This window comes from Motacilla alba, unplaced genomic scaffold, assembly GCF_015832195.1.
Source record: "Motacilla alba alba isolate MOTALB_02 unplaced genomic scaffold, Motacilla_alba_V1.0_pri HiC_scaffold_31, whole genome shotgun sequence".
Lineage (NCBI taxonomy): Eukaryota > Metazoa > Chordata > Aves > Passeriformes > Motacillidae > Motacilla > Motacilla alba.
In genome coordinates this window covers 837,601-865,500 of record NW_024037405.1, presented here as the reverse complement: position 1 = coordinate 865,500, position 27,900 = coordinate 837,601, and the positions used below count along the sequence as shown (strand labels likewise).

At 55.5% G+C, this 27,900-nt stretch overlaps 2 protein-coding genes across 2 annotated transcripts in view; one reads left to right on the top strand and one right to left on the bottom strand.

Annotated features, from left to right (window-relative positions):
* Nucleotides 1-27,900, top strand: part of LOC119696487 — a 1,710,157-nt gene that overhangs the window by 1,455,468 nt on the left and 226,789 nt on the right. Inside the window, 1 exon segment of the mRNA XM_038126215.1 lies at nt 21,632-22,394. Within this exon segment, the coding sequence (XP_037982143.1) occupies nt 21,632-22,394 (763 nt within the window).
* The window catches only part of LOC119696488, a 1,499,846-nt gene that overhangs the window by 1,272,577 nt on the left and 199,369 nt on the right, over nt 1-27,900 (bottom strand). The window contains 1 exon segment of the mRNA XM_038126216.1: nt 8,867-9,538. Coding sequence (XP_037982144.1) covers nt 8,867-9,538 — 672 coding nt within the window.

Sequence of the window (27,900 nt, the reverse complement as noted above, 5' to 3'; positions counted from 1 at the left end):
GGGCCAGCAGCCGTGGCCAAAGTGCTGCAGGAGTTGGCTCTGCCAGGGCCCTGCAGCTGCTGCCCATTCCTGTGCCCTGTGCAGCCCAGGCTGTCCCACGGTGTCCCTGCCCTGGCCTCTGTCCCTGCAGGCTGTCGTCACCCCCCGGCTGCCCCACCTCGCCGGCCCCTTCCTCTGCTGACAGCTCTGCCTCCTGCTGCCTCTGCCTGCCCACACAAAGCCTTGGGCTGCTCCGGGCTCCTTCTGGGGACGTGTTGCACCCCAGCCCTGCCCTGGCAGGGAAATTCCTTTCTCCTGGTGCCCAGTTTGGGCCTCCCCAGCGGCACTTGGCATTAACTCTTTCTCCCTCTGGCTGTTTTCCACTATGTCCAAAGGATCCCCCATCTCTGAAATGGCTCTTTAAACACTCTCATGGGTCTCCTCCACTGTCCTCAGCCTCCACCCCACTGAGCACTGAGCTCCTTTCTCCCTATACAGTGCTCATGTGCCCAAGGCCTCCAAACACCCCCTGGGAGATCTCTGGGCCCTCTCCAAGGTGTTTCCAAATGAAAACATTCAGCCCCTAGTCTAAGGAAATTGCCAGAGGACAGGTGTAGCAGGCGCAGGCCTTGCAAACCCGCCTTGGCGTTCAGAGGCCTAGGACAGGCAAAATGCTGAGTCATGACGACTGAACCATAGAAGCCCCTCTCTCCCGCTCTCGGACCCTTGCTTATCTCTCTGTAAGGCTATAGGTCACTTTCCTTTAACCCTTACCATTGGACAATTCTCAATCTTCCTTTGCCCTATATAAACCCCTGTTCCTGCACGGCTCACTAGAGTCGCTGTCCCTGAGACCTTCGAGACCCTTTGTGGAAGAGCTACAAAGAAGACCAATAAAGACATCTTCTTGGAACCTCATACAGAGCTCTCCTCTCTTTTCCCACGTCTACCCAATGCCTGCTGCATGCCCCAGCCGAGCCCAGCAAGCCCAAGAGCTGAAATCACTGATGAGCTGAAAATCACTAAAGCTGAATATCACTGAAGGCTTGCTAAGGCGCAGGCTGGAGGCGCTGTTGAGCTCGGGCAGACTGGCTCTCCTTAGAGCTGAGCTATCCGGCTTTAGTGCAGCTCCTGGGTACACCCCGTAGCCCAGCCGGCGGCATTAGACCGGGCCAGCCCAAGCTGTCTGTCCTGGCTACTTTTGTCTGGGAGCAATCCTTGGATAGACAGAATTTGGGAGGCCAGTTCTAATTTTAGCCATTGTCCCTGGACAACAAGGCCAGTGCTTTTCCATAGGAAGGAAGGGACAGAGCCCCACTGTTTCAGGGGCAGATGTGAGGTGACCACCAGAGGCCAAGGCCAGCCAGAGCTGGCAGGTTTTTCCTGAGAGATACCCTCACATAGAGGAAATTTTTCAGGCAGACTAACAATTTTGGCAATGACCATCTGAAAAGAGGGATGGTTCTTTCCCATAGCAAGGAAAGCACAGAGCCCCAGTGCTCCAGGAGCTGATGAGAGGCAGCCCTTGACATCCCAAGATCAGCCAGACCTGTCAGATGGCCCCTGGGAGGCCAAGCCAGCCAGACCTGGTCCATCTTCCCTGGCTTCCATGGGGCCTCACAGTGTCCCAATGGTCCCTTGCTGCCATGAGGCCCTGAGGTGTCATAATGGCCCCTTGGTGACTCAAGGCCCTGAAGGGTGGGAATGGTCTCCATGGTTCCATCAGGCCCCACAGAGCCATACTGGTCTCTGGGTCCATGAAGCCCCGCTGTGTCACCATGGCCCCTTGGTTCCATGGGCTCCAGAGGTGCCACAGGGATCCCCTTGGTTCCATGGGCTCCAGAGGTGCCACAAGGATCCCCTTGGTTCCAGGAGGTCCCCACAGTGTCACAGGGATCTCCATGGGAAGGAAAGAACCCAGCGCCAGTGTTGCAGGGGCAGCCACCAGAGGCCAAGGCCAGCCAGCCTTGATGGTACTGGCAGATTTTGCCTGGCAGCAATCCTTGGATTCAGGGAATTTGGGAGCTGGAATCCCAATTTCAGACGTGGACACCCGGAGGAGAAGGATGGTTCTTTTCCATGGGAAGGAAAGCACGGAACACCGGTGGTGTTTCAGGGGCAGATGGAAGGCGGCCATCAGAGGCCTGGGCCAGCCAGACCTCTCTGTCCTGGTAGCTTTTGTCTGAAAGCAGCCCTTGGATATGGGGAATTTGGGAGGTGGAACCCCAATTTTGGTGGTTTCTGCATAGATAAGAAGGACGGTTCTTTTCCATAGGAAGGAAAGCAGCGAGTCCCAGTGTTTGGGCAGCAGAGGAGAGGCAGCCCCCAGGATGCCAAGGACAGCCAGACCCGTCTGTCCTGGCAGCTTTCCCTTGGGAGCAATCCTTGGATGTACGGAATTTTGGAGATGGAATCCCAATTTTGGCCACAGTCATTGGGCATTTTGGAGGTGGAATCTCAGTTTTGGCTGTGGGCGCCTGGACAGGAAGAAGAGTTCTTTTTATCAGGAAGGAAAGCCCAGAGCCCCAGTGTTTCAGAGGCAGATGAGGGCCAGCCCTCAGGTTTGGCTGTCCAATCTGGACAGCCCCAGCTGGCTCCGGCTGGCGAGCTGCAGCAGGGGGGCTCTCTCTCCGCTTTGCACCTTGCAGAGAGGGCGCCCAAGGCTCAGAGCCTCACCAGGACTTTGGGCTGCAAAGGCAGAAGAGAAGAAGCGCACTCCGACTGTGGGTGCAACCGGGTTTATTGTTGGGAAGACAAACCCAGGGAATCCCAAGTGTCAAAGACCCTGAGAAAGGGCTGACAACAACTTATAAAGGCAGGTGGAGACCTGGGTGGAGCCAACCCTCCACCCAATAGCAAAACAGGGGGGAGTGGAAAAAGGAAGAACGACACCATTGGAGAACCTATGAGAAGTAACTTGGGGAGGGGCCCTGGCCTCTGAACCAATCACTCGATGCCCCAGGAAGAAGTTTCTGGATGGAGAGGATGGGTCGCTGAGGGATGGACAGGCTACCGGGGAAGGAACATAGCAAGGGATACACGTGTAACTAGGGTAACTGAGGAGGAGACAGCAAATTGACAGAAGTCAAGCGGGAGGAGACAACCTGAGTGGAACCATATTAACCCAGAGAAAAGGGGGGAAAGTGGGACAACCCAAATTAGAACATACACCTTATCAGAATTTACAGAACACAATACAACACTCAGGAAGCCAAGGCCAGCCAGACTTGTCAGTCCTGACAGCTTTTGTCTGGGAACAATCTTTGCCTATTAGGAAATTTGGAGAAGGAATCCCAGTTCTGGCCATGGGCCCCTGGAGGAGCAGGACAGTTCTCTCCCATAGGAAGGAGAGCCCAGAGCCCCAATGCTTCAGGGGCCAATGAGAAGCAGCCCTCGACATGCCAAGGTCAGCCAGAACACTCCTGGGCCCCAGGAGGTCCAGACAGACAGACCTGTTCCATGCTCCCTTGGATTTGTGGAGCCCCATGGTGCCCCAATGGTCTCCTTGGTTCCATGAGGCCCTGGAGTGTCACAATGTTCCCCTTGCTTCTGTACTGTCACAACGGCTCTGTGCTTCTATGAAGCCTTGCAATGTCACCATGGCTTCATGGTTCCACAAAGCCCTGATGTGTCACAATGGCCCCTTGGCTCCATGTGCCCTTGCTGTGTCACAATGGCTCCTCCGTGACACGATGGGCTCCCCAGGGTCACCATGGACCCTTGGTTCCTTGGGGCCCCCGTGTGTCACAATGGTCTCCTTGATTCCATGAGGAACCACAGTGTCACAATGGCCCCTTGGTTCCATGAGGTTCTCGAGTGTCATCGTGGTGTCCTTGGACCCGCATTGTCACAACTGACCCATGGCTCCATGAGGTTCCCCAGTGTCATCGTGGTGTCCTTGGACCCGCATTGTCACAACTGACCCATGGCTCCATGAGGTTCCCAGTGTCACCGTGGTGTCCTTGGACCCGCATTGTCACAACTGACCCATGGCTCCATGAGGTTCCCAGTATCACCGTGGTGTCCCTGGACCCGCATTGTCACAACTGACCCATGGCTCCATGAGGTTCCCCAGTGTCATCGTGGTGGCTGTCAGAGGCTGGATGAGATCCATGTCTCCAGAAACCTTGGGATGCTCGCCATGCCCGTGTGGGGCCGGGGTGCATCAGGCCTTGGTTTGTGGTGGGCAGAGCCCCGCCCCCAGCCCTGGCCTGGCAGAGCTGTCAATCACACTGCAGGGGCGGTGCTAACCATCTCTGATTGGCAGAGCTGTCAATCACACTGCAGGGGCGGTGCTAACCCAGCTCTGATTGGCAGAGCTGTCAATCACAGTGCAGGGGTGGTGCTAACCCAGCTCTCATTGGCCAATCAATCCCACCCCATGGGCAGGTTAACCCAGGTCTGATTGGGCAGTCTCCCAACCAATCACACACCAGGGTTGGTACCAGCCCTGACTCTGATTGGCCAAGCAGCCAGCAGTCCTGCCTAAGGGGCGGGCCCATAGAGTCCCGGGCGGAGCCGCGCTCAGCCCGTGGCCTGGGCCCCGCCTTGGTTTGGGGTTTGTGGCTCGCCTGCGCTGCACCCCTGGCAGTTACAGCCAAATCTGTGTCTTTCTGTATCTCTTCTGTCTTCCTGTCTCTCTTTCTTCACCTTTAAATCCTTTTTACCTGGAGCACTTTTGGGTAACTTCACATCTTAAGGTTTAAAGGTTTCCAGGTTAGATGGGCTGTGTTAATGAAGTTAATGCTATGGAAAGTATTTTCTGTTGAAGTGTGTAGCAGCACAGGAGCTGCCACTGTTCCTGGAGTGTCCTGCGTTTCCAAGCCCAGAGCCTGCTACTAAAAATGATGCTGACAGGAAGAGGCAGGGATGGGTCTTCATGTGATCTCCAGCAGCTGGGTTTATGGAGAGACAGGAGTGGGGTACGGTGGTGAAGAGGGTTCAGGGACGAAGACAACAGTGAGCCGAAGGGCAGAGCCCAATGGATACAGGAGAAAATGGTGCAGAGGCAGGAATAAGGGCAGGGTCAACCAACAGGGCAACAGGGGCAGGGGAATGCACCAAAATGGGGCCAATGGGAGCATGGGGAGAAGAGAACATTCCAGGGGTTAACCGGATATGGGAGATAAAGGCTCAACTCGGGTAATCAGGCCACGGGGCCACTGGACTGTCATTACCTTACAGAAATCTACAAGTGTTTGCAAAGACCTATGGGAGAGGCATCTTTTTCACCCTCACTCTGGGGTTTGTGGTTTCGCTTCATGCTAGCCCTCCATGGCTGGGGGATTGAAACACGAATTGCAGGCCCCTGGGCCTCCATAGAAGTGGATGTTGTATTAAATCCTATTGCTAAAGTTCCTTGATTGTCTATATTTTGCCAGTAAAATCTTGTGTCATTTTGACCTCTTAGCTCAGTTGGTCAGAGCATGGTGCTGGTGTCACCGAGGCTGTGGGTTCAGTCCCTGTGTGGGCCATTCACTCGAGAGCTGGACTTGATGATCCTCGTGGGTCCCTTCCTACCAAGAATATTCTTTGCATCTGTCCATGTTGAGAATACCTGGTTGGTGTTTCTCCTGTGCACCAAACTCGAGTCAAGGAACCTTTGGTTACCCCCAGCATTTCAGTGTTCAGGGGTGTTACAGCCCCGCAGGCTCACAATGGCCTCTTGTGTCCATGAGGCGCCACAGTGCCACACTGGCCCCTGGGTTCCATGGGCCCAACAGTGCCACAATGATCCCTTGGTTCCACAACTTCCACAGTGCCACACTGGCCCCTGGGTTCCATGGCCCCAACAGTGCCACAATGATCCCTTGGTTCCACAACTTCCACAGTGTCACACTGGCCCCTGGGGTCCATGAGGATCTGCAGTGTCACAGAGGTTTATGACATTTGTCCTTGCTGCCCCTCACATCCCCTGCCCCACGAGCAGCCCCGAGCCCCCCGTGAGGGACAGGCCCTGCTGGCCCAGGCTGGGCTCAGGGCTTGGCCTTTCTGCTTCCCCCAGCCAGCCCAGGCCCTGCTCAGCTTTGCAGTTCCCTGCTCAGAGCCTTGGGCTCCCTGCAGTCCTGGCCTCGAGGATCTGCTCCCACCAGTCCCTGGGGAGCCTGTGGCACTCCCTGCCCTCCCTGGGGCCCAGGGGTGCTCCAAGGGCCTTGGGGTTCTGCTGCTGACTCCTTGAGCAGCTTCTTCAGCCTTCTCTCAGTGCCTGAGGCTCCTGGACTCAGCCCCAAATCCACCGTGGGGACCATGAAAATACAGAAAGCCCTCGGGGGCTCTTTGTCTCCCTTCCACTGTCTTCAAGGCTCCAGGGCTTGTTCGGTGATTGGAGTCAGTTTGGAGTTCTGTTCAGGAGGAAGATTTCAAAGTGCACCTCATGATTTTTACCTTTTTATTCACAGGAGTATTTTTTTTAATTTTTCAGTTCAGAGAAAAGGTAACTGAAGCTTTCCCAAGTGATCTTGATGCTGAATACCTCCTTAGGAGGTCTGGGCACAGAGAAGAATGAGACCCGTGGAGGCTGACCCTGTTTGGACAACCTGCTCCTCATCCCCAGCCTCACCATGTCTGACATCATCCACCTGGGACTTACATCACAAAATATCAAAAAAATTAATGTATTTTATTATTTATTTTTAGTATTTTAATGAAATATATTTATTGTATTTATTTCTTATTTGTAAAAATAGTTGTTTCAGTTTTATTACCTAATTTTATATTTATATAAAAAATCGGTACGTATTTAGCAATGTGAAAAATAGGTGTGATTGCTGCTGACAAAATTGAAACAGTAATCAATATTGATACAGTAATACATATTTGGAAATAATAAAACAGTTCAAAGGTAAATGCCAAGAAAGGAAGGGGGAGGAGGGGTCCCCCCTTTTCCTGCAGATGTTCAGAGCAGGAAGAAGCAAGAGATAACTATTACTAAATTTATCTGGAAGAGAGGAGAATTGGGTTGGACACCAGGAAAATGTTAATTATATGAGATTTATTGCTTTAACATTGGAACATAATATTGGCTTATATTATACCAGCTTTGGCTCACACTTGGTGCGCGTGTGTAACCCAAAAGGGGAAATGAAGGACACGAGGAAGAAGAGAGCCCTTCCTCCAAGACGGCCCCCAAAGAGCATGCGACCCCCTAAAAGGATGGTGGAGCTTGCGTGGTAAAGGTGATGATGAGGGTGGTGACACAGATGTGACACATGGAAAATGGGAGGAGATGGTGATGACATAGCGCATGAAAAGGGGGATTTTGGCTCGGCAGGCTCGTAGGTGAGGTGGCGGGGGTCCAAAAGCCCTGTGCTCCGTACCCCGCACGGTTATTGTTGTTTTGTTTTGTGTGCTTCTGCGCTATTATCAGAACCAAATTATCCCTAATTTTAACCACATCATATTGTCAATATTTTGAGTGTATTCAATTTTATATATACTAAACTACTTAATGAAAATTGCTGTTACATTTAATTTTGTTTGGTTTATTTTTGATTGGATAATTGGGCAAATAAACCACCGTGGATGGGAGCCAAAGGAGCCAACGGCAGCCAATGCTTTTTCTCAGTCCCACTGATTCCAGGCTGTGCCATCCCAGGCTGTGCCATCCCAGTCCATACAATCCCAGCCCAGTTTATCCCAGTCTGTGCCGTCCTGATCTGTTTGGTCCCATCCCATGTGCCCCCAGCCCGTTTGATCCCAGCCCATGTTTGATCCCAGCCCATGTTTGATCCCACTCTGGGTAGTCCTGCACACACTCCCAGGGTCTGGAATTCCAGTTCCCAGCCCTTGAACTTCCTTCCTATCCTCTCAACAAATTACAATAACATTTTAATTAAATAAATTATACTTAGAATGAAAAAAACTAGAATAAAAATGAAATATAATAATTTCAACTCTTCCTTACAATGCTCCAATAATGATTCAAGCCAAAACAACAACTATTACTGTAACATTACCAATACATGTAAAGAAACAAATTATATAACAGGAAATACGCTTTGAAAGTTTTAACCCAATAACCAATATACTTTGGAAAAAATATTAAAAAAACCAAACATACAATTTAACACACGCTAGTAAAATAATTCATATCACAAATACACTAAACACAAAACCAAACACCACTATAATTGGTCATATATTTTAACCAAACCACTAAGCTTTACCAACAACCTTGAGTACTCTAAAAAATTAAAAATTATTAAAAAAAAAGTGGGTGTGTGGTTTTATTTGGATATTGGTTTTTGGATTGTTTGGGTTGGATGATTTAAAAAATGGGATTTTATAGGAATTTCATCAGCTGAGAAGGCGGCACTCTGCAAACAGAGCTGACTGAGAATGAACGGGACAGAAATCAGAAACTCTGAAAGTTTTATTTGCTGTCAAACCCATCCCACCCAGCCAGCCCCACACAATCCCCACCCCTGCTCCAAACTGGGATCCCACTGCTCCCAATCCCCTCCCAACCCCATCCCACCCTGGTGGCTGTGGAAGGGACTGAGTTTGGTGTGGGATTGAGGTTTTTTGAGGAGGGAAGAAGCAACTTGAGGTGGGACTGAGCCTTCATGGGTTAAAATTCAGTTGTTTTCAGTGGGATTGAGTGGTTTTGAGGTGACAGATGGATCCCTCTTGGCTTTTGGAGGGCAAAGAGATGGAGAAGAGAAACAAATTAAGGCCAAACCAAGAGAAGCAGGCAGGTGTGTTTCCAGCATGGATCACAGGGAATGTGGGTCACCAGGGCTGTGCCCAGCGTGGCTCCTCCAGTGGGGGATGGAGCTGGAGCAGCGCACGAAGCTCTTCCCGCACTCGGGGCACTCGCAGGGCTCCCCTTACCGGTGCCTCTGTTGGTGTCGGGTCAAGTGAGAGCTCCTGGAGAAGCTCTTCCCACACTGGGGACACTCGTAGGGCCTCTCCCCGGTGTGGATGCGCCGGTGCCTGATGAGGTTGCAGTTGCGCCTGAATCCCTTCCCGCAGTCGGGGCAGCAGAAGGGCCTCTCCTCTGAGTGAATGCGATAGTGCTGGAAGAGATGGGAGCTGATCCGAAACCTCTTCCTGCACTGATCACACTCGTAGGGCCTCTCCCCAGTGTGGGTCCTCTGATGCTGGATCAGGGTAGAACACTGGCTGAAGCTCTTCCCACATTCCCCACACTTATAGGGCTGTTCCCCAGTGTGGGTCCTCTGGTGCAGGATCAGGGTGGAGCTCTGGCTGAAGCTCTTCCCACACTCCTCACACTCGTGGGGCCTCTCCCCAGTGTGGATGCGCCGGTGCACGACAAGATGGGCGTTGTGCCTGAAGCCCTGCCCGCAGTCGGGGCAGCGGAAGGGCCTCTCCTCTGTGTGCGTGCGCTGGTGCCTGACTAGACCAGAGCTGGTGGGAAACCTCTTCCTGCACTGATCACACTCGTAGGGCCTCTCCCCAGTGTGGATCCTCTGGTGCAGGATCAGCTCGGAATTCCACCTGAAGCTCTTCCCACACTCCACGCACGTGTGGGGCTTCTCCCCATCATGGGGCTGCTCATGGAGCACCAGCTCCGAGCTCTGGCTCCATCTCCGGCCGCCTTCCCGGCCCAGGCTGGGTCTTTCCCCCTCAGATCGCCGCCATCTGCCTTTGCAGCCCCTCCTCGTGCGGCATCTCCGGGCCTTTTCCTCCCCGTTGCCTTCCTGCGCCGTGGAGCCGCTCCAAACGGCCTCTGCCACGAGCTTCTGCCCCGGGGATTTGTCCTCCCTGCTCTCCAGCCTCAGCTCCTGCTCTGGGGGAGGAAGGACAAGCAGAGGATGGCATTTGCCTCCGGGCCACAGGCAAGGGCAAGGAGATGCCCCAGGGCGTCCCCGGCACAGGGGCTGTGCTGCAGCCGGGCCGTGCTGGGCTGGGAGATGGAGCAGGACACAGGGGCAAAGGGGCACTGACTTCCTCCTCACCTGCCAGCAGCTCCTGGGACATCTTCCTCTTCCTCACAGCCTCCCAGGGCCTGGCAATGGGAAATCCTGGTTTGGGGAAAACAAGGGATGAGCACACTGAGTTTGAAGGTCCCCCTGCCCAAGTCCAGCTCTAGAGATCACGAGGCATGTGGGGCCAATAAAACCTCCCAAGATTTTTATTAAACACCAAGATTCAGCTCTGGAAAAGCCTCCCAGGACTTCCCCGTCCCTGCTCCCTCCCCTCTGGTGTTCGGGGGTTCCCCCTGTCCCAGCTGCTGGGGTCACGCTTGGATTGGGGGTCCCCCTTCTCCTGGGTGCCTGCCCTCCCCAGGCTGCTGGCAGTCCCAGCAATCCCAAAAGCTCCCCCCTCTCCGCTCTCCCCATGCAGGGATGCCGGGGCTTTCTGGGCTCCCTTTTGGGCTCCCTTCTCCCCTCACTCTCTGCTTTGGGCTGCAGGGGCTCCAAGGAGTCCCCCCTGCCCCTCTCCGGGCTCTTGAGGCTCCCGCCAATGGCGCCGCTCCCCCCTCTCTGGGCTCCCCACTTTGGGCTCCTGGCGGACACAGGGCTCTGCTCCTCCAGGCTGCCTCTGCCGGCAGCCGCCACCGGCACCCCCAATGTCCCCCCAAGGGGCCTTTCCTGCTCAGCCTTGGACCGCTGCATTCTCCAAACATCCCCCAAAAACCCAACCCAGGGGCCCCCCGCGATATCAGGGCCGAGCTCCCCCTGCCCGCTCACCTGCGGGATGGGGGGCGATGATCCCACAGCTGGGGGCTGCGAATTCAGGGAGGGCTCAACCGCGTGGTTCCGTCTGCTTTCTTTGATCCGCCTTTGCCCCTCCTCTTCCTCCCACTCTTCCTCTTCCGTCCCCCCTCCTCCGCCTCCTCTGTCTTATCCCGACCTCCTTCTTCTCTCCCTCCCCTTGCATCCCTTCTCCTTGTCCTCCTCCCTAACCCCACCTCCTTCTCCTCCTTCATCCCTCCCCTTCCCTCCCTCCTCCTCCTCCTCCCCAGCAGCAGCCACACCCTCGCTGCCCCGTTCCCGGAGCCCTCGCAGCCGCGCCAGGAGCGGCGATGGAGCCGGCACAGCTCGGCACGGGCAGCGCGGGGCTCTCGGCTGCTCGCAGCCGCTGCGGGCGGGGGAACCCGGCCCGGGCAAGAGGAGAGGCAAACTGGGAAAACTGGGGGCTGCACATCCAAACTGGGCCAGGCTGGGGACCCTGCCCGGGCACTGCCAGCCCTTGGGGCTCCTCTCGGCACCTCCGGCAGCGGGGAACGCACAGAGGGCTGCGGGACCCCAGCACTGGCAGCACTGCGAGGGACTGGGCTGCACTGGGTTTGTGCTGACATCAAACTGGGATCATACTGGGAGTGACTGGGACTGCACTAGGTTTGTGCCGACATCAGACTGGGATCATATTGAGAGTGAGCAGGAGCCTATGGGGGCAATTGAGACCATGGGAGGGGCAAATGGGATATACTGGGAGTGACTGGGATTATGCTGAGAGTTACCGGGAGCAGCTGTGAGCAACTGGGATCATGCCAGGAGCAACTGGGAGTGACTGGGAGTGACTGGCTGCATGCTGGGGGTGACTGGAAACAACTGGGCTTATACTGGGATCAACTGGGATCATGCTGGAGCTGACTGGGATCATCCTGGCAGTCAGTGCCACTACACTGAGGCTGACTGGGAGTGCTTGGCAGCAAATGGGATCCTACTGGAACAAACTGGGACAGACTGGGAACATGCTGCAGGGAACTGGGCTACACTGGGAGTGACAGAAACGACAGTGAGGGTGCAAGAGAGCAACTGGAACCATGTGGAGCACAACTGGTTCATACTGGCAGCGACTGGGAGCACACTGGGCTCACATTTGGATCACACTGGGAGGGACTGGACTGACACTGGGAGGATCTGAGAGTGACTGGGAACACACCCTGCACATCATCCCCCACACTGGGCCTGACTGGGAGCAACTGGGAGCACACTGGGAGCAAATGGCATCAGACTGGGACTGACTGGCTTGATCCAAGATGCAACTGGAACCATGCTGGAGGCAGCTGGGACCACACTGGGAGAGACTGGAAGCAACTGGCATTATACTGGGACCACACTGGGAGGGCTGGCATGTGACTGGGATCAAACTGGAGCTTCCTGGGATCATCCTGGGGTTGAAACCGAGTGACTGGGATCCCACTTTGGGCTACTGGGAGCAGCTGAGAGAAACTGGGATCATGCTGCAAGCAAACTGGAGCAAGTGGGAAGGACTGGATGCATGCTGGCGGCAACTGGGATATTCTGGGCATGACTGGGGGATCACACTGGGATAACTGACACCTTACTGGGGCCACTGGCAGTGCCTGGAAATGACTGCAGACATGCTGGGGGCAACTGGGATATACTGGGAGTGTCTGTGACCATCCTGGGGGGACTGGAACCACACTGGGATCATCTGGGACCATGCTGGGGAGAACTGGGACCACCCTGGGGGCAACTGGGAGTGAGTGGGACCATGCTGGGAGGGACTGGGACTATAGCAGGGGCAACTGGGTTCAACTGGGACCATACTGGGAGGGTCTGTAACCACAGTGGAGTGATGGAACCACACTGGGAACAGCTGGGCCCATGCTGGGAGCAACTGGGATCACACTGGGGGCACTGGGATCAGACTGTGAGGTTCTGGGAACAACTGGGATTAGACTGCAAGTGACTGGGATCATACTGGAGTGGCTGCAATCATACTGGGATTACAGTGGATGTGAAAGGAACCTGTCTGGGGGTTACTGGGAACTACTGGGCCCATGCTGGGAGGAAAATGTGAACACATTGGGATCAACTGGGATAAACTTGGAGGTACTGGAACCATGTTGAGAGGACTGAGACCACAAGTGGAGAAACTGGGATCATGCTGGAGGCAACTGGGAAAAACTGGGAGTGTCTGAGACCATACGGGTGGTGACGGGGACCAGACTGGGAGTGACTGGGAATGTGCTGGTGGAACCGAGAACACGCTGTGGGCAAGTGGGAGTCACTGGGGACCAGCTGGGAGAGACTGGGATCATACTGGGAGTGACAAGGACTATGTTAGGGGAGAATTGGGAGAACTGGGAACACATGGGATCAAAGCGGGAGGAAGTGGGAGCAACTGGGACCTTGCTGGGAGCAAATGGCATCATCACTGGGAATGACTGGGAGGGACTGGGCTCATACTGGGTGTGCCGAGGAAACTGGGGCACACGGGGGGGCCAACTGGGCTCATACTGGGAGCAGCCACTCCCGGCCCCAGGACACCACAAAAACACCTCCCGGGGACCCCCCGTGTCCCCCCGAGGGCCATCTATGGCTCGGCTTTGCAGCCCTGCCAGCTCCAAACATCCCCCCAAAAAACCCCAAAGCCAGGCACCCCCCGGCAGATTTGGGCCCAGCTCCCCCTGCCCGGGCACCTGCGGCACGGGGGGCGATGCTCCCGGGGCTGCGGCCACTTCAGGCAGCGCCAGAGGCACCAGATTCCTTCTGTCCCCTTCTCCTGCTCTTCCTGCTGCCGCTCGGCCTCTTCCTCCCTCCCTCCTCCTCCTCCCCGTTCCCCAAGGCCCAACCCTGAGGGGAAAGGGGGCAAGGAAAGGGCGGGAACCGTGAGGGGAAAGGGCCGGGGCCAAGGGGACGCGCGGCTCCAAAAGGGCCCGGTTTGGCTTGAAATCACCCAAAAGGGCCTCAAATGCAGCTGAAATTAGCCAGCTGTGGCCTAAAGTCAGCCAAAGAGGATTTAAATTATCCAAGGGGTCGAAAATCCACCCAAAGGGGCCTAGAATTGCCCAAACTGGTTTACACCTCCCTCACAATGGCCTAAAATCACCCTTAAATCTCCAAAATGCACCTAAAATCCACGCTGCACGTACCTGCTTCAGCCTCAAATCCCCCGAATGAGCCTCAAATTCATCTGGTTCTGCCAGAAATCACCAAAGTTGACCTAAAATCACCCACACGTGCCTGAAACCAACACAAGAGGACCTAAAGTCATCCTAAACTACTTTGTTTGGTGTAAAGTCTCCCAAAGAACCAAAAAAACTACTCAAATGAGCCCAAAATCACCAAAACCAGAGACCTAAAATCACTCACCCTGGATTAAATTCACCCACATGGGTGTAATATCATCCAAAGGGATCCCAAATCCCGCCTCAAGCCCACCAGATTGGGCCGAAATTCAGCCAAAGGGGCCTCAAATGCCCCCGCACAGGCTGGGGATCCCTGGCGGCAGCTGAAGCCCAGCCTAAAGCTGCCCCGCCCGGCCCAAAATGCGCCCGAGGGGCCGAGCCCGAGGCCGAGCCCGGCAGCGGCTCCGCGCTCGCTCCGGGCCCTCCGCGCTCGCTCCGGGCAGTTTTGGCCGCGGCCCCGGACGGGCCCGGGCGGGACTGGGAGGGAGCAGGGAGGGCTCGGCAGGGCTCGGCCATTTGGGGCTCGCTTGGCCTCGGGCCATTGTGCTGGGAGTTGAGGGGCAATCGCTGCGGGCTGTGCAGACAATGATTGCCTTTGGGGCAGCTGGGCAATTTCGGGGGGTTGTGGATTCTGGGGGGCTCTATTGGTGCTTTGAGGGGGGGGTGTTTTTCTGGGAGAGTTTGGCGTTTTATTAATATTTTTGGTTTCTTTTTTAATTTTGGGGGTATTACTGGGATTTTGTGGGGATTTTGTGGGAATCTCTGGGATTTTTAGGGGGGTTTTATTGGAATTTCTGGGGGATTTTGGGAGCCTTACTGGAATTTTGCAGGTGTTTAGATGGATTCTTTTGAGGTCTTGGTGGTTTGAGAAATTTTTGGGGTTTTTTTTGTGGAATTTTTTTGGGGTTTTTGGGTGTTGCCAGAATTTCTTTGGGTCTTGGGAGGATTTGTGGAGCTTCTGGAGGGTTTGGGGACATTTATGGGGGATTTGTGAGGTTTAATTGGGATTTTGGGGAGTTTGTTGGGATTTCAAGAGATTTTGTGGGCTTTTATTTGGATTCTAGGATGTCCTAATGGGATTCTGTGAGATTTAATTGGGATTTCATGGGTTTTATTTGACTTTGGGGCTTTTAAGGAGATCTTGGGGCCTCTCAGCCCTTCCCTACACCCAGGTAGAAACCCAAAGCCCCCTAAGACCACCCAAGGTCCCCCAAAATTCCACTAAAACCCCAAAAAGACTCTAAAAATTACAGTAAGATACTCCAAAAGCCCAGAGAACCCCACAAAATACCAGTGAAACCCACTGAAATTAAAAAACTCCCCAAAATTTCAATGAATCCCCTGAAAAAACCAAACCCCCTGCAAAATCCCAATAAAATCCCTCAAATTCCAAAATTCCCCAAATCCACAAAACCCCCCCAAAACCCAGTAATTCTCCCTAAAAACCAAATAATTCCACCCTAAACCACAAAATTCCCTAAAACCCAAAAAAGCCACCCCAGAATCCCCCAAAACTCTCCCAAAATCCCCACAAAATCCAATCCCAAAGAAATCCCCCCAGACTCCCCCCACGCTCCCTGGGGCCGTCCTGGCTCAGGGGCACCGGCCGGTGGAACAGGAGCCGCTTCAGGGGGGCCCTCGGAGCTTTTTGGGGAGGGGGCACCATGGGAGACCCTCAAAAATGGGGGAGGGGGAACGCCTGTTGTGCCCCCTCCCCACGAAACCCCCAGACCCCGGTCCAGGGTGGGCCTGGGACCCCCCGGGACCCCTCCAGGAACCCCCAAACCCCCCCAGAGCCCCCCAAGGTTGGCCCAGGATCCCCAAAGCCCCCCCAGAACCCCCTGAGAGCCCCCAGACCCCAATCGGGCCCAGCCCAGGCTGTCCCCTGAGACCCCCCCAGACCCTTCCCAAGGCCCCTCCCCAGATCCCCCCAGGACCCTTCCAGGACCCCCCAGCCCCTCCCAAACCCGGCCCAGGACACTCCAGGCCTCCCAAAACCCCTCCCACATCCCCCCAAGGACCCCCCCAGACCCCCAAAGAGCTCCCTACGACCCCTCCCCAAACCCCCCCGACCCCTCCCAGAGCCCCGCTCCAGACCCCTCCCGGCCCCCGGTGCCGCCTCAGCGCCCCCGGCCCCTCCCCAGACCCCCCGGGGGCGGCACCGGCGGCCGAGGGGCGCCGCCTGCGGCTCGCCTCTGATTGGCTGCGGCGGCGCGGCGGAGGCGGGCGTTGCTGAGGGGAGCCGCGCGGTGATTGGTTGGTTCGGGGCGCGGCGCAGGGATTGGCTGGGGGAGCCCGCGCGCGCGGCGGGGGCGGGAGATGTTGAGGTCAGAGCTGCTGAGGCGGAGCTGAGGTGGGGCCGGGGGAACCTGGGGGGCTGTGACAGGGAATAGGGGGTGTGCGGTGGGTTTGGGGGGAGTGAGGGGGCTGAACGGGCTCTAGGGAGCTTTGGGGGAAGCTTGAGAGGGTCTGGAGCGTTCTCAGGTGGGTTTAAGGGCATCTGAGGGGAATTGAGGTGGTCTGAGGGGATTTTGGGGGGATTTCGAGAGGAACTGAGGGGGTTTCTGAGGGGTTCTGGGGGGCATTTAGGGGAGTCTGAGGGGATTTTATTGGGTTTGGGGGGATTGAGGGGTCTGAGGGGGATTTGGGGCAGTCTGATGGGATTTGGGGAGTCTCAAGTAGGTCTGGGGTCAATTTTGCGGGGAACTGGGGGGTCTAAGGGTAATTGGGGGGGGGTTTGGGGGGCCAGGGTGGTCCTGGGCCAACCTTAGGTGGAATCTGGGAGATTTGGGGTTCCTGGAGGGGTCCTGGGGGAGATTTGGGGGTCCCGGAGGGTCCCAGGCCCACCCTGAACCGGGGTCTGCGGTTTTATTTTCGGGAGGGGGCACAACAGGCGTTCCCCCTCCCCCGTTTTTGGGGGTCTCCCATGGTGCCCCCTCCCCAAAAAGCTCCGAGGGCCCCCTGAAGCGGCTCCTGTTCCACCGGCCGGTGCCCCTGAGCCAGGACGGCCCCAGGGAGCGTGGGGGGATTCTGGGGTTTGGGGCGGGTTTTTGGGGATTTTGGGGCAGCTTTTTAGGGCTTTGGAGAATTTTGTTTAGAGTTTAGGGGGAATTATTGGCGTGTTTGGAGGGATTTATTGGGTTTTTTGGGGGGGTTACACGATTTTGGGGACTTTTGTTAATTTGGGGCATTTTGGGTTTTGAGGGATTTTATTTGGGTTGTTTTTTGTTTTGTTATTTTTGTTGGTTTTTTTTTTTTTGAGGGGGGATTCCTTGAAATTTTTGGGAGTTCTTTTTAAATTTTGGTGAGTTCCACTGGGATTTTGTGGGATTCTCTGGGGTTTTGGAGGGTTTCATTGGGATGTTTAGGGGATTTGTGGGGTTTTAGTGGAATTTTGGGGGGAGGCTTTGGGTTTCTACCTGGGTGTAGGGAAGGGCTGAGAGGCCCCAAGATCTCCTTAAAAGCCCCAAAGTCAAATAAAACCCATGAAATCCCAATTAAATCTCACAGAATCCCATTAGGACATCCTAGAATCCAAATAAAAGCCCACAAAATCTCTTGAAATCCCAACAAACTCCCCAAAATCCCAATTAAACCTCACAAATCCCCCATAAATGTCCCCAAACCCTCCAGAAGCTCCACAAATCCTCCCAAGACCCAAAGAAATCCTGGCAACACCCACAAAACCAAAAAATTCCACACAAAACCCAAAAATTCCTCAAACAACCTAGACCTCAAAAGAATCCATCTAAACACCTGCAAAATTCCAGTAAGGCTCCCAAAATCCCCCAGAAATTCCAATAAAACCCCCCTAAAAATCCCAGAGATTCCCACAAAATCCCCCAAAATCCCAGTAATACCCCCAAAATTAAAAAAGAAACCAAAAATATTAATAAAACGCCAAACTCTCCCAGAAAAACACCCCCCCTCAAAGCACCAATAGAGCCCCCCAGAATCCACAACCCCCCGAAATTGCCCAGCTGCCCCAAAGGCAATCATTGTCTGCACAGCCCGCAGCGACTGCCCCTCAACTCCCAGCACAATGGCCCGAGGCCAAGCGAGCCCCAAATGGCCGAGCCCTGCCGAGCCCTCCCTGCTCCCTCCCAGTCCCGCCCGGGCCCGTCCGGGGCCGCGGCCAAAACTGCCCGGAGCGAGCGCGGAGGGCCCGGAGCGAGCGCGGAGCCGCTGCCGGGCTCGGCCTCAGGCTCGGCCCCTCGGGCGCATTTTGGGCCGGGCGGGGCAGCTTTAGGCTGGGCTTCAGCTGCCGCCAGGGATCCCCAGCCTGTGCGGGGGCATTTGAGGCCCCTTTGGCTGAATTTCGGCCCAATCTGGTGGGCTTGAGGCGGGATTTGGGATCCCTTTGGATGATATTACACCCATGTGGGTGAATTTAATCCTGGGTGAGTGATTTTAGGTCTCTGGTTTTGGTGATTTTGGGCTCATTTGAGTAATTTTTTTGCCTCTTTGGGAGAGTTTACACCAAACGATGTCATTTAGGATGACCTTAGGTCCTCTCGTGTTTGTTTCAGGCACGTGTGGGAGATTTTAGGTCAACTTAGGTGATTTCTGACAAAACCGGATGAATTTGAGGCTCATTCAGGAGATTTGAGGCTGAAGCAGGTACGTGCAGCGTGGATTTTAGGTGCATTTTGGAGATTTAAGGGTGATTTTAGGCCATTGTGAGGGAGGTGTAAACCAGTTTGGGCAATTCTAGGCCCCTTTGTTTGGATATTAGACGTCTTTGGATCATTTAAATCCTCTTTGGCTGACTTTAGGCCACAGCTGGCTAATTTCAGCTGCATTTGAGGCCCTTTTGGGTGATTTCAAGCCAAACCGGGCCCTTTTGGAGCTGCGCGTCCCCTTGGCCCCGGCCCTTTCCCCTCACGGTTCCCGCCCTTTCCTTGCTCCCTTTCCCCTCAGGGTTGGGCCTTGGGGAACGGGGAGGAGGAGGAGGAGGGAGGAAGAGGCCGAGCGGCAGCAGGAAGAGCAGGAGAAGGGGACAGAAGGAATCTGGTGCCGCTGGCGCTGCCTGAAGTGGCCGCAGCCCCGGGAGCATCGCCCCCCGTGCCGCAGGTGCCCGGGCAGGGGGAGCTGGGCCCAAATCTGCCGGGGGGTGCCTGGCTTTGGGGTTTTTTGGGGGGGATGTTTGGAGCTGGCAGGGCTGCAAAGCCGAGCCGCAGATGGCCCTCGGGGGGACACGGGAGGTCCCCCGGAGGTGTTTTTGGGGTGTCCTGGGGCTGGGAGTGGCTGCTCCCAGTATGAGCCCAGTTGGTCCCAGGCACTCAATATGAGGATGCAATTTGGTCCCAGGAAGGACCCAGTTGCTCCCAGTTCTTCCCACTTTGATCCAGTCTATTCTCAGTTCCTCTCAGTTGCCCCCAGCATAGACCTAGTCACTCCCAGTATGATCCCATCACTCCCACTTGTTCCCAGTTCCCCCAGCACATTCCCAGTGTGGTCCCAGTCACCACCATATGGTCTCAGACACTCCCAGTATATCCCAGTTGCCCTGAACATGCTCGTAGTCATTGCCAGGCACTCCCAGTTAGCTCACTGTGGTTCACTTGACCCCAGTTCTATCCCAGTTGCTCCCAGTTCCTCTGATAACAGCTCCCAGCATGGGCCCAGCTGTTCCCAGTGTGGTTCCATCACTCCACTGTGGTTACAGACCTTCCCAGTATGGTCCCAGTAGAACCCAGTTGCCCCTGCTATAGTCCCAGTCACTCCCCAGATGATCCCAGTCCCTCCCAGCATGGTCCCACTCACTCCCAGTTGCCCCCAGGGTGGTCCCAGTTCTCCCCAGCATGGTCCCAGTTGTTCCCAGGGTGGTTCCAGTCCCCCCAGGATGGTCACAGACACTCCCAGCATATCCCAGTTGCCCCCAGCATGTCTGCAGTCATTTCCAGGCACTGCCAGTGGCCCCAGTAAGGTGTCAGTTATCCCAGTGTGATCCCCCAGTCATGCCCAGAATATCCCAGTTGCCTCCAGCGTGCGTCCAGTCCTTCCCAGTTCCTCCAGTTTGCTTGCAGCATGATCCCAGTTTCTCTCAGCTGCTCCCAGTAGCCCAAAGTGTGATCCCAGTCACTCGGTTTCACCCCCAGGATGATCCCAGGAAGCTCCAGTTTGATCCCATTCACATGCCAGCCCTCCCAGGGTGGTCCCAGTATAATCCCCGTTGCTTCCAGTCTCTCCCAGTGTGGTCCCAGCTGCCTCCAGCATGGTTCCAGTTGCTTCCTGGATCAAGCCAGTCAGTCCCAGTCTGATGCCATTTGCTCCCAGTGTGCTCCCAGTTGCTCCCAGTCAGGCCCAGTGTGGGGGATGATGTGCAGGGTGTGTTCCCAGTCACTCTCAGATCCTCCCAGTGTCAGTCCAGTCCCTCCCAGTGTGATCCAAATGTGAGCCCAGTGTGCTCCCAGTCACTGCCAGTATGAACCAGTTGTGCTCCACATGGTTCCAGTTGCTCTCTTGCACCCTCACTGTCCTTCCAGTCACTCCCAGTGTAGCCCAGTTCCCTGCAGCATGTTCCCAGTCAGTCCCAGTTTGTCCCAGTAGGATCCCATTTGCTGCCAAGCACTCCCAGTCAGCCTCAGTGTAGTGGCACTGACTGCCAGGATGATCCCAGTCACCTCCAGCAAGATCCCAGTATGATCTCAGTATAAGCCCAGTTGTTTCCAGTCACCCGCAGCATGCAGCCAGTCACTCCCAGTTGCTCCCAGTTGGGTTTTTGGGGGATGTTTGGAGAATGCAGCAGTCCAAGGCTGAGCGGGAAAGGCCCCTTGGGGGGACATTGCGGGGTGCCGGTGGCGGCTGCCGGCAGAGGCAGCCTGGAGGAGCAGAGCCCTGTGTCCGCCAGGAGCCCAAAGTGGGGAGCCCAGAGAGGGGGGAGCGGCGCCATTGGCGGGAGCCTCAAGAGCCCGGAGAGGGGCAGGGGGGACTCCTTGGAGCCCCTGCAGCCCAAAGCAGAGAGCGAGGGGAGAAGGGAGCCCAAAAGGGAGCCCAGAAAGCCCCGGCATCCCTGCATGGGGAGAGCAGAGAGGGGGGAGCTTTTGGGACTGCTGGGACTGCCAGCAGCCTGGGGAGGGCGGGCACCCAGGAGAAGGGGGACCCCCAATGCAAGCGTGACCCCAGCAGCTGGGACAGGGGGAACCCCCGAACACCAGAGGGGAGGGAGCAGGGACGGGGAACTCCTGGGAGGCTTTTCCAGGGCTGAATCTTGATGTTTGGGAGGTTTTTCTGGAGCCCAGATGGCCGGTGACTTGTAGAGCTGGACTTGGGCAGAGGGACCTTCAAACTCACCATGCTCATCCCTTGTTTTCCCCAAAGCAGGATTTCCCATTGCCAAGCCCTGGGAGGCTGTGAGGAAGAGGAAGATGCCCCGGGACACGCAGGCAGGTGAGGAGGAAGTCAGTGCCCCTTTGCCCCTGTGTCCTGCTCCATCTCCCAGCCCAGCAGGGCCCCGGCTGCAGCACAGCCCCTGTGCTGGGGACGCCCTGGGGCATCTCCTTGCCCTTGCCTGTGGCCCGGAGGCAAATGCCATCCTCTGCTTGTCCTTCCTCCCCCAGAGCAGGAGCTGAGGCTGGAGAGCAGGGAGGACAAATCCCCGGGGCAGAAGCTCGTGGCAGAGGCCGTTTGGAGCGGCTCCACGGCGCAGGAAGGCAACGGGGAGGAAAAGGCCCGGAGATGCCGCACGAGGAGGGGCTGCAAAGGCAGATGGCGGCGATCTGAGGAGGGAAAGACCCAGCCTGGGCCGGGAAGGCGGCCGGAGATGGAGCCAGAGCTCGGAGCTGGTGCTCCCTGAGCAGCTCCATGATGGGGAGAAGCCCCACACATGCGTGGAGTGTGGGAAGAGCTTCAGGCGGAACTCCGAGCTGATCCTGCACCAGAGGATCCACACTGGGGAGAGGCCCTACGAGTGTGGGGAGTGTGGGAAGAGCTTCAGCTGCAGCTCTGACCTGATCAGGCACCAGAGGAGCCACACTGGGGAGAGGCCCTACGAGTGTGATCAGTGCAGGAAGAGGTTTCCCACCAGCTCCAGTCTCCTCCTGCACCAGCGCACGCACACAGAGGAGAGGCCCTTCCGCTGCCCCGACTGCGGGCAGGGCTTCAGGCACAACTGCAATCTTGTCATGCACCGGCGCATCCACACTGGGGAGAGGCCCCACGAGTGTGAGGAGTGTGGGAAGAGCTTCAGCCAGAGCTCCCACCTTATCCGCCACCAGAGGACCCACACTGGGGAGAGGCCCTTCGAGTGTGGGGAGTGTGGGAAGAGCTTCAGCCAGCGTTCTAACCTGATTGTCCACCAGACGATCCACACTGGGGAGAGGCCCTACGAGTGTGATCGATGCAGGAAGAGGTTTCAGATCAGCTCCCATCTCCTCCGGCACTATCGGATTCACACAGAGGAGAGGCCCTTCCGCTGCCCCGACTGTGGGAAGGGATTCAGGCACAACTCCACCCTCATCAGGCACCGGCGCATCCACACTGGGGAGAGGCCCTACGAGTGTCCCCAGTGTGGGAAGAGCTTCTCCAGCAGCTCTGCCTTGACCCGACACCAACGGAGGCACCGGTAAGGGAAGCCCTTACTGATTTCTGTCCCGTTCATTCTCAGTCAGCTCTGTTTGCAGAGTGCCGCCTTCTCAGATGATTAAATTCCTATAACAATCCCATTTTTTACATCATCCAACCCAAACAATCCAAAACCAATATCCAATTAAAACCACCCACCCACAAATAAATTTTTAAAAGTAATTTTAATTGGTTTGGAGTACTCAAGGGTGTTGTTAAAGTTTAATTGTTTGGTTAAAATGTATGAGAAATTATGATGGTGTTTGGTTTTGTGATTAGCATATTTGTAATAGGAATTGTTTTAGTAAGGTGTGTTAGATTGTATGTTAGTTGTTTTAGATATTTTTTATCTAAAGTAGATTAATATTGAATTAAAACTTTCAAAAGGTATTTCTTGGTATATAATGTGTTTATTTATATGTATTGGTAGTGTTACAGTAATAGTTGTTTTGGCTTGAATTGTTATTGGAGTATTGTAAGGAAGATTTCAAATTATTATATTTCATTTTTATCATAAATTATTTCATGATGTATAATTTATTGATTTATAATTTTATTGTAATTTGTTGAGAGGATAGGAAGGAAGTTCAAGGGCAGGAGCATTTTTTCCTGGCTGGGAACTGGAATTCCAGACCCTGGGAGTGTGTGCAGGACCACCCAGACTGGGCTCAAACATGGGCTGGGATCAAACATGGAATGGGATCAAATATGGCTTGGGACCCCATGGACTGCGATAGCAGAGCCTAGGATCGCATGGGCTGGGATGGCACGGGCTGGGAAAAAGCATTGGCTGCCCTTGGCTCCTTTGGCTCCCATCCAGGGCTAAAGGCGGCCCCACCAAGCTGGCTGGATCCTGGTTTGGGGGTCCCTTCCCCTCTCTTTTCCTCCTGCTCTGCCGCCCCTTCCCCATCGTTGTCCAGTCAGTCCCCCACCTCCCCCCCTCCCCCCCCCGTGCTCGGTTTTGGGGGTTCCAGGCCCCTCCTGCTCCGTTTGGGGGTCCCGACCCCCCCTTGGTTTAATTTGGGGCCCCCGGTGCCCTTCTCAGCGCGCCCCCCGCTGCCCCCGCGGCCGGGGGGGCTCCCAGCGGCACCAGTGCCCCCAGTGCGGCCCCAGCTGCCCCCGCACGCCCCCATGCCCATGGCCAGGGTCACCTCCCCCCTGCCCAAATTCCGCTGGCGGGGAGCGCGGGGCGCTGCGGGCCCGCCCGGACACTGATGAGTCAGAGCCGCGCCGGGCGCTGATTGGCTGGGAGCCGCCGGGCGGGGCCAGGGCTTTGCCGAGTTTCTGCCCGGCAACTGTGTCGTCACCAGCGCCGCGCGCTCCCATTGGCCAGAAGCTGTTTCGCGCTGGCCGCGCTGCGGACCCCCGGGAGCCCCTCGGGTTTGGCGCTTTCGATCCCCCCTCGGCCCTCGGGGCGGCCCTGGGGCCACCCCAGCACCCCCAAAATGGGGAGGCTCCCCGGAGCCCTTCGGAACCGCCAGCAATGGGCTGGAAGCGGCAGCAGCCGCCCCAGAAAGGGATCGAAGGCTCCGCGCCGGGAATGGGGGAGGCTCTGGGGATGGCTCCGATCCGCACTGGGGCGGGCTGCGATTGAGGGAGGCTCCGTTCAGCGGCTGCGGAGGGGCTGCGGCTGGGGAGGGGTCCGCGACTGTGGGCATGGGTCCATCCCGGGACTGGGCCGGGCTCTCTGCCCTTCCCGATCCCAATCCCGTTCCAGTTCCCAATCCCGATCCCGCCGCTCTTTCTAGGGAATGGCTCCGATCTCAACCCCGACCCCAAACCTGGGGGGGGACAAACATTGGGGTCAAACACCCAAAATCCTGGGGTCAACTTCCCCCGACCCCAAATCCTGGGGTTTGAAACATCTGGGGTGTCCAACTGCCCTGATCCCAAAGTTTGGGGTCAAACCCCCTGATCCCCAAATCCTGGGGACAAAAACCCCCTAATTCCAAATTGCAAATCCCAAACCCCCAAATCCTGAACCCGCGAGCCCCGAGATGTCAGTCCAGCCCAAACCCCAAATTTTAGGATCAAACCTCCACAATCCCCGAAGTTTGGGGCCATGACCCCCCCAATCCCCAACCCCTCAAACCCACTCCAGCCCTGGGGGCACAGTGGGGTTTGTTTGGAGTTTGGGGTTGTTTGGGGTTTGTCTGGGGCAGCTCCAGGTGCAATGTCTGCAGAGAGTCCCTGGGTACAATGCTGGAAAAAAAGGGGGGGTTGGGGTGGGAATTGGGGGATTCAGGATGGGGAAAGAATCTGGGTGGGAAAAGGGAATTTGGGGTGGGGAAAGGGAATTTGGGGTGGGGAAAGGGGATTTGAGGTGGAGATTTTGGGTGGAAAAGGGAGAATTGGGGATGGGAGAAGGGATTTGAGGACACACAAAAGATTTGCGGTAGAAAAAGGAGAATTTGTGGTGGGAAAAAGAGGATTTGGGGTGGGAAAAGGAAATTTTGGGAGGACAAGAAGGATTAGGGGTCAAATAAAGAGATAAGGGATGAAAAGAGATTTTGGCATTGAGAAAAGGAGGATTTGGAATAAAGAAAGGAGGATTTGGGCTGAGCTGAACTGACCTGGGGTAGCAGGGGAATGGGGGGTGGTGTGGGGCAGGGTCAGGACCATTTCTGGGGCAGTTTTCTGGGATTTTGGAGTACCTCTCTGGGATTTTGGATCAGTTTTATGGGATTTAGGGTGTTTTGGGGTGGTTTGGAGGGATTTCAGGGTGTTTCTATGGGATTTTGGGGCAGCTTGAAGGCATTTGAGGTGTTTTGGGGCGGCTTTAGGGTATTCAGGTGCAATTTCAAAGGCTTTTGGGGATGTTTGGAGGGATTTGGGGTGTTTTGGGGTAGATTTTGGGTATTTAGGGGCGGGTTTGGGGCAGTTTTTCAGGATTTTGGGCTATTTCAGGTCTGGTTTCTTGGTTGTTGGTTTTTTTGGGGGGTTTGGGGGTGTTTTGGTGGGGTTTGGGGTGTTCTGGGTCCCTTTTTGGCCAAGGAGATCTGTGGAGGATCAGTAACGGGCCATCACGCCATGATCAGTGTGATCAAGTGCAGCTGATTTATTGCAAACAGCAAGCCATATTTATACTGTGTGCTGCTGTTCACGCCTGAAGCTAATACAGGATTGGTCAAATCCTTCTACGCACGCAGTTTAATATTTCAGTTAATTTTAGTTAGTCTTTCTTCTCCCTGCGTCTCGCTGCGGTTTTCTTGTCTGCCTTTGCATCCTGAACCGTGTGCTTTTCTTTCTCATGGGAAAAAACCATCCATCTTGACCAGGCACCCATGGCCAAACCTGGGCATTCCCTATATCCATGGATAGCTCCCAGACCAAAGCTGCCAGGACTGACAAGTCTGGCTGGCCTTGGCTTCCTGAGCGCTGGCCCTCATCTGCCTCTGAAACCCTGGGGCTCGGTGCTTTCCTTCCTGATAAAAAGAACTCTTCTTCCTGTCCAGGCGCCCACAGCCAAAACTGAGATTCCAGCTCCAAAATGCCCTCAGTGCAAGGACAGCCCCTAGACCAAAGGTGCCAGGAGAGACAGGTCTGGCTGGCTTGGCCTGAGGGTGGCCACCTCTCATCTTCTTCCAAAACACTTGGACTTTACTGTCCTATGGGAAAAAACCATCCATCTTGACCACGGCCAAAACTGGGATTCCACCTCCAAAACTCCGTACATCCAAGGATTGCTCCCAAGGGAAAGCTGCCAGGACAGACAGGTCTGGCTGCCCTTGGCCTCCTGGGGGCTGCCTCTCACCTGCTGTGCAAACACTGGGGCTCGGTGCTTTCCTTCCTCTGGAAAAGAACCGTCCTTCTTATCTATGCAGAAACCACCAAAATTGGGGTTCCACCTCCCAAATTCCCCATATCCAAGGGCTGCTTTCAGACAAAAGCTACCAGGACAGAGAGGTCTGGCTGGCCCAGGCCTCTGATGGCCACCTTTCATCTGCCCCTGAAACACCACCGGTGTTCCATGCTTTCCTTCCTATGGAAAAGAACCATCCTTCTCCTCCGGGTGTCCGTGCCTGAAATTGGGATTCCCCCTCTCAAATTCCCTATATCCAAGGGTTGCTGCCAGGCAAAATCTGCCAGTACCGTCAAGGCTGGCTGGCCTTGGCCTCCGGTGGCTGCCCCTGCGACACTGGGGCTGGGTTCTTTCCTTCCCATGGAGATCCCTGTGACATTGTGGGGACCTCCTGGAACCAAGGGGATCCTTGTGGCACCTCTGGAGCCCGTGGAACCAAGGGGATCCTTGTGGCACCTCTGGAGCCCATGGAGCCAAGGGGATCCTTGTGGCACCTCTGGAGCCCATGGAACCCAGGGGATCCTTGTGGCACCTCTGGAGCCCATGGAGCCAAGGGGCCATGGTGACACAGCGGGGCTTCATGGACCCAGAGACCAGTATGGCTCTGTGGGGCCTGATGGAACCATGGAGACCATTCCCACCCTTCAGGGCCTCGTATCACCAAGGGGCCATTATGACACCTCAGGGCCTCATGGCAGCAAGGGACCATTGGGACACTGTGAGGCCCCATGGAGCCCAGGGAAGATGGACCAGGTCTGGCTGGCTTGGCCTCCCAGGGGCCACCTGACAAGTCTGGCTGATCTTGGGATGTCAAGGGCTGCCTCTCATCAGCTCCTGGAGCACTGGGGCTCCGTGCTTTCCTTGCTATGGGAAAGAACCGTCCCTCTTTTCATACAGTCATTGCCAAAATTGATAGTCTGCTAATGCCGCCAGCTGGGCTACGGGGTGTACCCAGGAGCTGCACTAAAGCCGGATAGCTCAGCTCTAAGGAGAGCCAGTCCGCCCGAGCTCTGGCAGCGCCTCCAGCCTGCGCCTTAGCAAGCCTTCAGTGATATTCAGCTTTAGTGATTCTCAGCTCATGAGTGATTTCAGCTCTTGGGCTTGCTAGGCTCGGCTGGGGCATGCAGCAGGCATTCAGAAGACCAGGAAAGAGAGGAGAGGGGCTGTGTACAATATTCTGCAGTGATGTCCTTTATCTTCTTTCTGCAAAGGGGTTCAGTGACAGCCCTACTCTGATGAGCTGTGCAGAAACAGGGGTTTATATAGGGGAAGAGGGGATTGAGAATTGTGCAATGTAAGGGTTAAAGGAAAGTGACCTATAGCCTTACAGAGAGATAAGCAAGGGTCCGAGAGCGGGAGAGAGGGGCTCCTAAGGTTCAGTCATCATGACTCAGCATTTTGCCTGTCCTAGGCCTCTGAATGCCAAGGCACAAGGTTTGCAGGGCCTGTGCCTGCTACAACTCCACTTTCTGTATTTAGAAAAAAGGGTTCCCTATAGCTCTTTTGAAACAATGAAAGAGACATGAGAACATGGCTAATACAATGACAATCACCAGGAAAATCCACAACATTCCCTTAACCAAAGATGCAACCCATCCTGTTAATCCCCATTGACCGAACATGTGATTAACTCAGTCTGGGTTGTTTTCTACTTTCAAGTCCTTCACAAGGTCTTTCAGTTTCTGGATGTTCGCATGGATGGATT